General features: G+C 38.4%; 1 protein-coding gene across 5 annotated transcripts in view; it reads right to left on the reverse strand.

The window, feature by feature from the left end:
• The window catches only part of dst (dystonin), a 338,403-nt gene that overhangs the window by 23,582 nt on the left and 302,226 nt on the right, over window positions 1-12,595 (reverse strand). For all 5 annotated transcript variants that reach the window (XM_079842865.1, XM_079842868.1, XM_079842869.1 and 2 more), the window contains 6 exons: window positions 9,741-9,935; window positions 7,184-7,312; window positions 5,747-5,890; window positions 2,310-2,498; window positions 2,098-2,227; window positions 1,701-1,864 (listed from right to left, as the gene is read on the reverse strand). In XM_079842865.1, coding sequence (XP_079698991.1) covers window positions 1,701-1,864; window positions 2,098-2,227; window positions 2,310-2,498; window positions 5,747-5,890; window positions 7,184-7,312; window positions 9,741-9,935 — 951 coding nt within the window. The remainder of the gene's footprint in view (window positions 1-1,700; window positions 1,865-2,097; window positions 2,228-2,309; window positions 2,499-5,746; window positions 5,891-7,183; window positions 7,313-9,740; window positions 9,936-12,595) is intronic.

The following is a 12,595-nucleotide window of genomic DNA, read 5'->3' on the forward strand; positions in this document are numbered from 1 at the left end:
TATTATGAAGCCACAGTCGCCACTTCCTCTCCTCCGCTCATGAGTGTGAGGTTGCGTTACCTCACACTCATGATCGGAGGAGAGGAAGTGGCTCTGTTGATCATATTAGACTCATCTGAGTGTGTTGATGATGGGATGGCGTTACTCTGTGTGTTCTCTCAGCCGCTGCTATGACACTTGTTCACACTGCATTGAGAGGAAAGCGTTTCTGCAGAATAAAACCAGAAACTGAGGGGAACGCGGATATGATGTCATCGACAGGCCACACCCTCACACGTCCCGGTTCCTCGGGTAAAATAGCAATTTCTCATGATTTACAAATAATTGGAAACATTTGGGATATTGTAAGTGCTCAACTGAACAAAATATATAACACTGGTCTAGTGGTTTTTGGATGTTTTACTGCAAAAATTTGACATAGTGCACCTTTAAGTGTTTTTCCATCGAAAACCATTATAAAGAAAAAACGTGTTTTGTTCATATTCTGGCCTCATCTACTAGCCTGTATATAGCAAAAAGGTGTAAACTGAATTTGATGTTTTAATATCACTGTACATTACGGCACTTTAAGGGTTGCACTAATGATTCTTTAGCCTGGTGTCGGGTCATCCCGATCAGCCCTTTAATTCTGACGGTCTTTCTACACGGTTAATCTGTGGTTAAAATGAAGTGGTGCAACACAACTCGATTTAAAATAAAACCCAGATCAACAAATCCTAGATTAGCGTTACATTTTGCTTAATTTAATCCTCATTGGTGCAGCTCACCCTATAGTGTTTTAAAAACGTTCCGCTGTTTTAGTGATTGAAACACTGCAGCAAGAGCTTTATATGGATCATAAGTGCTCAAAACGGTTTTTACAAAAAATCCTTATTTTTACTTTATTTCTTTCTATTGTTTTAATTGTAACAGTAAACTCCTGTTGTGCAGCACTTTGTTTGCCAAAATTTAATTTTGTATTTGATTAAAAATAAATAAAAGTTTTATGCCTTCATTTGATTAGAAGAAAAACTAAAAAACACAACACAGAATCTCTGGAAAAACTGAAGAAAAATCATCTAACTGGACCCTATTATTATAAATCAATAAATTAAGTTATTTTTTATTGAATCAATTAATTAGACGTGTTTTTGATTAAATCATTCAAACGGGATCCAGAAAAAATTTAAATGGAAAGAACGAATTATGGAAAGAAATAAAAAGGAATTTGGGAAAAAATAAAACAGATTTCATAGTGCAATCTCAAGCAGCTTGAGAGTCGTGAGTACCAAAATGAGTGTCTTAATGCGCTTAAACAGTCAAATACACACATTATTATGTCAAAATGACCATCTTGGCAAGTATTCAGTTAAAGAAAATCACTCTCTGCTCTGTTTTGTAATTAATTGTAAGCATTTTACAATGAAGACTATCCACATGTGGTTTGAAATGTGTTTATTTGTTCTTATTTTATTAGTCCTTTAACTTGTTTTTTATAAAACTAAAATTTAGCATTTCAAAAAAGTAGATTTTTGTTTGTATATGCTGTTAATTATTTATTTTTTTTAACAGAAAATCGTCTCAACAAGTCACTGCAAAAAAAATCAGAAATCGGAATCGGACAAGAAAATTGCAATCGGTGCATCTCTAGTTTTTAAGGACCCTGATGACTACATTCAATATGGCACAGATCTGAGGTCAGGTGTGCATGTATGACTGACCTCCTCGAGTCTGTCCAGAGCATCGTTGAGCTTCCTCCTCCTGTCCAGAGCCAGCAGCCACACCTGCTGCCACTTACTAACCAGCAGGTTCACCCTGGGGTTCTTGGTCTCGATTTGAGCCTGTGATGCTGCGGCGTACATGGTTTGTGTCGGGGATCTCTTTCCTGATGACCAAAAACAAATGTCTTAAACAAACCATCTTGAGAGAGTGTGCGATTTTGGACACAGCCTAGGTCTTTGTATTAACAAACTCTTTCCCAAACACATTTTTAAACCTCAAACCTTCCCCCTAAAACGAAATATCTAAACCTTGCTCAAATAATGCTAAGGCAATAGTACAGTTCAGGGAAGTCCGTAATAATGACTATCGTGAAGACCATGTGATGCCTGTACTCACTGACTGTTCGTCCTTTGCCCAGAATGGGGATTTGAGACTGAACCGGGGGGTCTGCTGTGGCTTTTCTCTTATGAGTTTTGGTGATTTTGTCCACATCCGGCTGCTTTCTGGTCATCTCTTCCATGAATGTCTTGTACACAGCAAAGACACAAACCGTTAACCGAATAAACCTTTGACTATGCAATGGAGTAAAACTGAGCTCTTGATGGTACCTGGTGCTCAGCGATGAGTGATTTGACTTCCTCCAACTCCTGAGGAAGAGGCTGCTTGTCTTTCTCGCCGAGTGTGGTCTCAGCCCACTGGAGCCAGTTCAGGAGGTTCTCCAGCAGTTCTTGAGTGGCCAGCAGGTCGGCCAGAGCACTGGACAGTCTCTGCTGGTGCTGACGAGCCCAGGCTGTTACCTGACATGGACACACACATCTGATAAGCCTACTCGCACTGTGGACAATGCCAGGCCCTGTTTACACCTGGTGTTAAGATGCGGTTTGCTCGATTGGATCACAAGTGGACGACGCTAAATGGTGGTCCAGCGGGTTAAACCACTGAACTGATATGCAGAAGGTTGCTGGTTCGATCCCAGCGGTCACCACCAGTGTGTCCTTGAGCAAGGCAATTTATTCCACGTTTCTCCAGGGGGATTGTCCCTGTAATAAGTGCACTGTAAGTCGCTTAGGATAAAAGCATTGCCAAATGCATAAATGTCAAATACAGGTGTAAACAGGGGTCTAAAACACTGAGCTGGTCCACTTCCAGAGGTCGTCAGAGACAGATTTCTTTCGTAGTGTGGTCAAACATCCTCTAAAAGACCGCCTACTGACCTAACGCGTGAACATTATGGGATGCACGCTAGCCAGATGGGATTTAAACTTTGTCGGCTGAAGACCCAAGTTTGGTTTGAAGATGAAAAACGTCCCAAGCACACCATTCCTGATCTCTAACACACACTCGCAGCGTTCGGCTGGTCTTGTGTCTGTCAGAGCAGAAAGTAAAGCTGATGCTCTCCGTGTGTTTTTCTGTCGTCTCTGTGTGTTTATTTATTTATTTTGTCCAAAAGATCGGAAAAAGCCCATAGAATTTCCCGCCCATAGACCCTCCGCTTGAAGAAATCAGGACAGAAGCAGTTGAAAGTGGACAAAGAGTCAGATTAAAACACCAGGTGTAAACGGGAGTGTGTCCCTCGTCTACTTGCACACATCCTAATACCAGGTGTAAGCCTTAGACTGACTGATAACAGTTACCCAATGTGGGATTTGACCTACAGCATTTTGGTTGCCAGCACAAGTATTTGAGGTATCACACAAAACTGGAAAGTACTTTTATGATCTGGAAAGATCTGATTGGCTGGCTTTACACAACTCTGGGAAATAAGAGAACAATGTAGTTTTATTAGTCCGCCTGGAAGTGTTGTGTTTACAAGGTAAAACGTTGATACAGTGAGCACTTTTGAGGAAGAACTAGTCCCTGGATTCAGTGGTTCAGATAGGCGTTGTATCTCTGAAAAGTGGCTTTCACACCGGAAGAGTGTTTTCATAGTTCCTTTAACTATTGCTGAAAGTACTCACTTTTTGGTGTATTCGCACCGCAGGAACTGGGAAAGATTTTAGCTATAGGAACGCCTTTTGGAGGGGGGGCTAAATTAACTCCTATTTCAGAGTACAGTCTTACCCAGCACAATAGGAACTACCAGTGGCGCAAGTGACGCACGATGATTGGCCGAATGCATGGCAAACAAAACATAGACAAACGCCTTTTTTAAAAAGCTGTGTAAACACAAACTTTACATTTCCTTACTCCACAAACTAACTTACAGAAGGCTAATGTCAACGTCACATTGTGTTCATTTCTCAGCCTGGATGATAGGTCACACTGCTAGTTATTGTAGGAGAGTTTGTATCTTAGCCCTCCTTTTTGCTCTTTCAGTCGCATAACTACATCTACATTCCCTCCCTTATTACAAAACCGACGTCACACAACAAAAACTCAGCTTCAATTACGGCATCCTCCAGTGAAAATAATGTAGGAACTAGATTTTCTATAAAATATACTCATAAATACGCTACTAAGGCTTTTGGCATTTAAAAATGCCAAAACCGGACGTGACGTAACGGGAGGGAGTGCGGCCAATTTTAACGATAGGAAAACAATGGATCGCAATGACAGTTCGGACGCTGAGGAAATGTTTATTAATGTACTCATATGGCAGACCACAGCCATACAATCAAAGAAGCATCGCGAGTGGATGTTTATTCATTTAATATCATCCTTTACATCAGAATTGCAATGTTTGACTCCATCATATCGCCGGGATGATAATCCTCCGGGCTAAAGTGAACACTACACACACCACTGCGTGTTTCGAAGCAGCCGCAGAAGTGAAGTCCCGTCTCTTCACCTGCACAAAACGCCACCATGCAGGTTTCCTAACTTTTATTTTTACTTGATGACCTGACAGGCTGGACACAATAATTTACCATGACAATGATAAACTGGAATAGAAAAACTACAGAAAATACAGAGACTTGTACTGAATACCAACCTGTTCTGCACTGAGCCAACGCAGAGCCCGGGAAACGACTCCTTTTCGTGACGTAATATGACGTGATGTTGAAAAAAAAAAACTTTTTTTTTTTTTACAAACGGCCACTTTATCTTCTAAATTTGTGCTCTTATGTCTTTAAAAAAAAATGTAATCCCGCATTACCTTTTCATATGGTATTTTCATACAAGGTTATATATTAAATTTGAAAAAAATGTAACCTGCAATATGGATGTTGCTGTCGGCCGGCTTACATCACTTCAGAGTTCCTACTGGCGGTGCGAATGAAACCAGAAAAATGTCCCTATGGGAAATGTAGTTCTCTGTGGACTGCCCTGGTGGCTCGTTCCTATAACTGAGTCCCTCTAACTACCCAGTGTAAAAACCCATAAAGACAACAATGAAAAAACACTTTGTTGAGGTTGCAAGTAAACAGATACATTTGTTTTGTTACATGTTAGTCAGATGGTCTCTTTATGACTTAGGCCGGGTGCACACTCTACGATTTTGGCCACTATTTGAAAAATTCTGCAAATCCTAAAAGATTCCTCTAATCCTAGGCCACAATCTGTAGTCGTTGATCGCTAGTTTGATAGCCGATTAATCTTCACTGACAGCCGATTGATGACTATTGCGAACAAATCTGACCTCAGATGAGGCACAGTCCTGTAGTGCGGCTTCTTCTACGACGACTGTAAATCAAAACCAATAGCAGCACAGAACCTTATGACCGATTAGTGCAACAGCAATCCAGCATGTAATACAGTCGCTGAACGTGTGACAGATTGATAATGTGAAATCTCCAGACGAGTCTTCTTGCGTGTGTCCATTTTTAACCAGTCTTGACTGCTGTACAGTCAGACATGTCCCTACAGTCCATTTATAAATCCTAGTGTGCACCCGGCTTAAGTGAACGGTTCTTGGCCAGACTTAATACTCCTGTACTTTAATTCAAATATAGAGGTGAATTCAGAGTGATTGGGACACTTTGGATGACTTGTAAAAAGTGTGCCAATCACCCTGAATTCACCCTACATATCATGTATAAATATGATGTGCTTCTCATCAAATATATCTGAATGATTGAGTGAAATCTGGCAGGAATAGACAAACCTCCTCAAAGCGCGCTTTAATGATGGTGTTCCAGTGTTTGATGGTGGTGATGGAGTCGGGGTGGCAGATGGACAGGATGGCCTCTCCCATGCTGGTGGCTTTATTCAGGGCCAGTCTTTTCTCCTCCAGCTTCTTCATAAACTCCTGCATGTATCAAAAGTTCTTCCATTAGTAAGCGGCCATGGTTACACAAAGAGAAGTCCATCACCACCGCTATTGCTTCACAATCTGAGGACATGAATGATGTTAGATGCAACTGGCTCACCATGACCAGTGAAAGTTGTCCACAGTGAGATTGCCAAACTACATTGCTTCCATTATAATCTAGTCAACTAATTTGTCAACACTGTAAGTGATGCCTACAAGGCTACGTTATGGGGATAGGAGAGGTTTCAATCATATTTGTCAGTAAAACAGAACAAATAGTCGGCTATTATAAAACCCGTCTAGACAAACTTGGAGGCGGTTATCAGGATCCCAACGCAAAGCAGAATAATACATTGTCCAGACGGTACATTTTTATGCTTATTACACGGCTACTTACCCAATAAAATAAATAAATAAATGGACATGAAATATTAAGATTAGGTCACAATTTAGTTTAGGCGCCAATTCTCACTACGACTTTTGGCTCAAAAACTCCTAATTTCTGCTTATTAATAGTTAGTAAGCTAATTGTTAAATGAATGGATGTAGAATATGATCATGCAGAATAGGGCATTAATATGTGCTTTTTAAAGTACTAATAACCAGACACTATCCTAGTAATATGCATGATAATACGTTCATAGTGAGAATTGGACCCTAAACTAAAGTGATACCATAGATTATTGTGTAAATAAATACCAAGGGGAAAATAAATGAATACCCAAATATTTGACCGCATGTGTTACATGCATACAAAAATATTATAGTATAAATTTAAATGTAGTTACCAAACGTTACCAAAATCTGAATATTCAGTGAAATGTCGCCATTAAGCGCTGGTTGTTAGTAACTTTTTTACATAAAGAGAAACGCCATCATCTGATGTTTGCTTCCTCGAACTGTGGGCGTGAATAATGTCTCTCGATTGTGAATATGAGATCACACTTACAAGGAAATATGGGTTGAACTGTTTCCTGGCAAGCAGTAGTTAATAAAGATTTGAAGCCATGTATGGCTTGTGTTACGCAGTTGGACTGTAAGAATGAGCCGGACTTCACGTTATTAGAGCTAATAAAGAAAAGAATGTCAAAGTTGTGGAAAACACAGACGCGCGTTCTGTCTTGGACAGATTCTGACCCCTCTGGCACTCGCTTGCTGTAATGCAGAACAGATAGAGTTTTTGCCAGTAAATACTGATATTCTAATGTCATTGAAGGGTTTCAGAAGGTAAACATCCCCCTGATTAGTTTGTCTCATGTGGATTCTCTGTCTGAGTTGTGGGAAACTTGCCTTGTGTTGTTCGGTGAGAGCGCGGAGGGCTTCTTCATCGTCAGGAAGAGCACCGTGAAACCGAAGGCTCTGCTCCGCCTCGGCAAGCCACTCCAGTAAAATATGAACGGTGGAGTGAAACTCCTCCGCCTGAGGAACAGTGTACAAACATGCATTCATAAAGAGCAGATTACAGGTGCCAATAGAATCGACATGAAAAATAAAAAACAATTTATGACAATTTAAAGCTTTTAAAGTAACATGCCATCAAAAAACGTCATTTTCCGTCTCCCCTAGAGTTAAACAGTTGAGTTTTATCGTTTTCGAATCCATTCAGCCGATCTCTGGGTTTGGCGGTAGCACTTTTAGCATAGCTTAGCATAGATCATTGAATCTGATTAGACCGTTAGCATCTCACTCAAAAATGACCAAAGAGTTTCAATATTTTTCCTATTTAAAACTCGACTCTTCTGTAGTTACATCGTGTACTAAGACCGACGGAAAATGAGAAGTTGTGATTTTCTAGGCCGATATGGAGGAACTATTCTCTCATTCCTGCGTAATAATCAAGAGCTGTGAGCCGTCCCATGAGTTCAGCGGCGCAGTGATATTACACAGCACCTGAAAATAGTCCCAGCGCTCTCTGTGTGAGCCGGTTGTCACATTGGTTATGTTGACGGAGGTTAGCCTATTTTCAGGCGCTGTGTAATATCATTGCGCCGCTGCACTCATGGGACGGCTCACAGCTCTTGATTATTACGCAGGAATGAGAGTTTAGCCTAGAAAATCACAACTTTTCATTTTCCGTTGGTCTCAGTACACCATGTAACTACAGAAGGGTCGAGTTTTAAATAGCAAAAACTCTTTGGTCATTTTTGAGCGACATGCTAACGGTCTAATCAGATTCAATGATCTATGCTAAGCTATGCTAAAAGTGCTACCGCCAGAAATAGTGGCGTTTTCCTTTAAAATGATCTGATATTTTCAGAAACATTGAGGGCTAAAGGCACACCTCAAGAAAAAATGTGCTTTTCTTTCCTCCCATAGTACATGATTGTAGAAAAAGTATATGTTTGTATTGAACATTGATGGAGCAACAGATTTTGTGTGAAAATAAATCACAAAAGTGGTTCATTTTGTTTGAAAATCTTATAAATGTATGAGGTGGCCTTTTACCCCACAGACTCACGGGGCAAAACCAGCATTGACACCAATACTTTAGATAAAATAATGTGTTTTTAATAATAATGTTTAATAAAGTTAATAGTTGTTCAAAACAATCACTTTAGCAAAGTTTGTACTATTTTTTGTTTATTTTGATAAATAAATGAATTAGGGCTGTCAAAAGATTAATCGCGATTAATCTCATCCAACATAAAAGTTTGTGTTTACATAATATATGTGTGTGTACTGTGTATAATTATTATTTATATATAAAAACACACACAAGCATGTATATATTTAAGAAAAATGTATTATATTTATATATAAAATATTTATATTTATATATAATATAAATTATATAAATGTATATACAGTATATACATGCAAATATTTCTTAAATATATAGATGAATGTGTTTGTATTTATATATACATAATAATTATACAGAGTACACACAAATATATTATGTAAACACAAACTTTTATTTTGGATGTGATTAATCGCGATTAATCTTTTGACAGCCCTAAACTGAATACATTTTTGTTCAATACATATGCATTCATTAAAATATGTTAATGTATATTTTAAAACATATTTAAAAAAATACAAAAATATTCTGAAAGCATTCAATGAGATCCCATAATAATTTAATATAGATTTACAGTAGTAACAATAAATTATATTGTATTATATGATATGATTAATATCATATTTTTTTTAAATATGACGGTTTCATTATGAATATGGTGATTATCTCTAAGGTGGACACTCAACTTAATATATGATATTTCCCATCTGAATCTAATCATGTCATAAATGTTAAAGTCAGCCGCTGTTTATTATCACGATAATTATTGTCTTTCACCCAAGATATCATACTTTTACATATTCTTCTGTTATTGAAAAACTGTTGCTTTAATGGCCTTGAACAAAACTGAAAATCAATAACAAGACCTTTGTCTCAAAATATAGTCAATAATTGTAGTGTTTCAAATATTAGATCAGACGAGCACAGAATCATGTTTGCGCTGCGATCAGGTCAAGGATCAGACACATTTCCACGTGCATCTTGAAGACCAGATGTTTTGGAAAGTGCTGAGGCAAGTTTGTGTGTCATTTAATGGTTTAGAGAAGAATAAAATCAGAGGAGCCTTTTACCCCGGTCCGCCTTTAGCCGTGTTGTTCCCTACTGTTCCTTTAAAGAGGAAATACTAAGCAATGATGCTGACTGATGATCTTGCACACGGTTCGTCTTAAAGCATATTAAATACACCACACAGACAGACAGTGGTCATTTACATAGAAGTGACAGTAGCTCGTTTAAATCTAAGGGTCAGAGAGAGTGTGTGAAAAATGTCATGAAACTAAACGATGTTTCCAGGGTATGTCTCAGTGTAACATTTGGCAGTCTTACCTGACACAGAGCCTGCTCAAGCCGTGTCTGTTTGGACACAGAGAGGCTACACACCGTGTCCCAGCGAGTGCTCAGCTCTTGCATCTGAACTTTGACCCAGGACGAGTCATCGTGGGTGTTGTCAATAAGCTCACGGGCCGAGCGCTTCAAAGCCTGAACGCTGCCGGTCCTCTTGCCCAACTCTTTCTGGAACACCTGTAGAGCACATGGACACCCGTTGGATGAAAACATTCAACCAATCACCTTTTAGCTGTCTATATATGAGCCTACAACCTCATGAATGAGCGGTTTGGAATGGTTTAGTGATCCTCTGAAATTTTGGGAACTGAAAATAATCTAGTTTTCGGAAACAGTTTTGGATGGCCGAAATCTTTGACGAAATTCATATTTTTTAAGTAAATTCAATCAATAAATGTCATTTTTGTGATAAATGTCAATCGTGATAGATTGCTGTAGCGCCTCAATAGGCAATTTTTTATAAGACCTATAGAAACAGAAGAATGAAGGAAATTCTAGGTCTAGTTCTAGTCATTTTGAACTATTTGTTTGCATTAAGTGCACATTTGTACATTTATTTGTATGCCTAATATGTCAAAAACATAAAACGTTTCTTGTCTCTTCACACTCAGTTAGGAATTCCATGAGTCATGTCAATTCAAAACGGCCATATTTAAGGAAAAAAGTCGAGAAGTTATCATCACCGAAAGTTACTGTCGGTCGTTTAACATTTCTATTGCAGAACAGTTGACATGTATTAAATGTTTCGCTTATCTCACTCTCTTTCAACGTTAAACTGACGCTTCACACTGGAATTCCTGCTCTGCTTCTGTGACCCCTAAACCCCGCCCCCACTTTGATTTGATTGGCCATCTCAATCATTTTGACATTGATGAGCGCTGTTAGACCGCTAAGTCAGACCAGACAAACAATTTAACTTTTAAACCTTTTTGTCATCCTAACAACATACAGAGCAGCAGAGCAGTGCAAGATTTTCAAACAATTTGGCCATTTCTAATTATTGGAGGGGGCTTGTCCCTCAATGTCTATGATGGTTACTGCCCTGGTCTCTTCCTCTTTACTACTAGTTACAGCACCAAATAAACATGAATGAATGGGGATCAAGTGCCAATTCTCACTATTAACTACGACTTTTGCCTCAATAAAGTAGTTGTATTTTATATTGTATATTGTATTGTTGTATTTTTGCCTCAATACAGGTAGTTGTAAGTTTTGGTATTGCTTTATAAGTACTAATAAACAGCCAATATCCTAGTGTTATGCAGTTCATAGTGAGAAGTGGACCCTAAACTTGTTTAATAAAAGTGTTACCGAGCTGCCTATGCCATGCCAGAGCCCATGTCCGCCTCCAATGTTATCACAGTAGGGACATAACTACTATATTTATCCAAACTTTTTCAACAGCCAGGCTTTTATGACACTTGCACACACCAGCAGTCACTTCAGCCCCAAGCCATGACTTTCCATCAGCATTGACCATTACAAAAAAATTGATATGTTGGCTCTGTGTTTTTTATGATGTGATGTATGAAATATGGATCACTTTAGGTGATCCTTCCTCGTCTCACGACTACATACAGTAAATGCTGCAATATTTATAGAATGTTGTCAAAAGGCTGGATTTTTTTCAGCTCTAGATTGCATCGATATAAATCAGCCGTAAACAGCACCAAACATAGTCAAAGATCGCTGGTGACCGTTTTCTCAGGCCTCATTTATGATCATGAGGTCATCATCACTAACCTCAATAACTCTGATAGCTCTTCTAAAGATGTCATTGAGTTTGAGCGCGCCAGGAATCCTGTCATCTCTAATTGAAACCAGTGGGTTCTGTCATATTACACTCCCTCTGATGAAACTACAGCATAATTATATTTTATTCTTGCCATAAACTCCAAATACAGAACCAAGAGGCTGAAAACACAGGGATGGATGTTTTAAGAAAGCTGTGCAATGCTTGAAAAATGCACATACGCACACACACACAGCTCATGATCTTGTCAAGGTATATCCTAGGGTTCATTTTTGTCATCACTGAATTATAATATGATTTATTTGATCTAGATTTGTACTGTATTTTCAATGAGGTTTGTTCTGCTGTGTCACGTTACAGTATATCTGCTCTATGTATATGCATTGATCAATGTATATATGTGAATAAAAGCCTAAATTAAACGTTCATTATATAACATTTGAATATTTGTTTGAACAAAGCCTTTAAAGATTTCATATTTGCAGGAGAAGGAAGTATTATATAAAACTAGTCTAATGGCATTCTCTTTAGTAGAGCCAGAAACAATCATAATAATATATATCATTACTTTAGATCTTTGTATTAAATTTATTTAATTATTAATTTATTCTTTAATATAATGTGCTGCAGTTCACCCTCATCCTTCCCTCGGGTCATTATGACCCGAAATAGAGTTCATCGGAGTGGTCCAAGACCCTAGGACTTTTGTTGCACTTGAACCACGGAAAAATGGACTGGATTCGAGGAGTTTTGAGGTCGAAATTTTAAAAAGTAACAAATCCTTCTCTCGCGGGATCAATTTGACTCCCATAGGAATGAACGGAATGTGAGGAATGCTTCAGTACTCATAGAAAACACTAAAAATGCTCAAAATTCAAACAAGAAATGCTAAAATGGTTTTAGCATGTCTACATGTGTATATTAGGGTTAGGCGATGTCTCCTAAATTGGCAGTTGACGATGTTTACAGTAAAACATTGCGATGGACGATGATATGGTCGCCGGGGGGGATATTTATGTGTCTGTATTTATGTCTCTTTACATAAATACTATTTTCTACTTAAAAACTATAATTTTGTTATTTT

The sequence above is a fragment of the Gobio gobio genome, assembly GCF_949357685.1.
Source record: "Gobio gobio genome assembly, chromosome: 18".
Classification (NCBI taxonomy): domain Eukaryota; kingdom Metazoa; phylum Chordata; class Actinopteri; order Cypriniformes; family Gobionidae; genus Gobio; species Gobio gobio.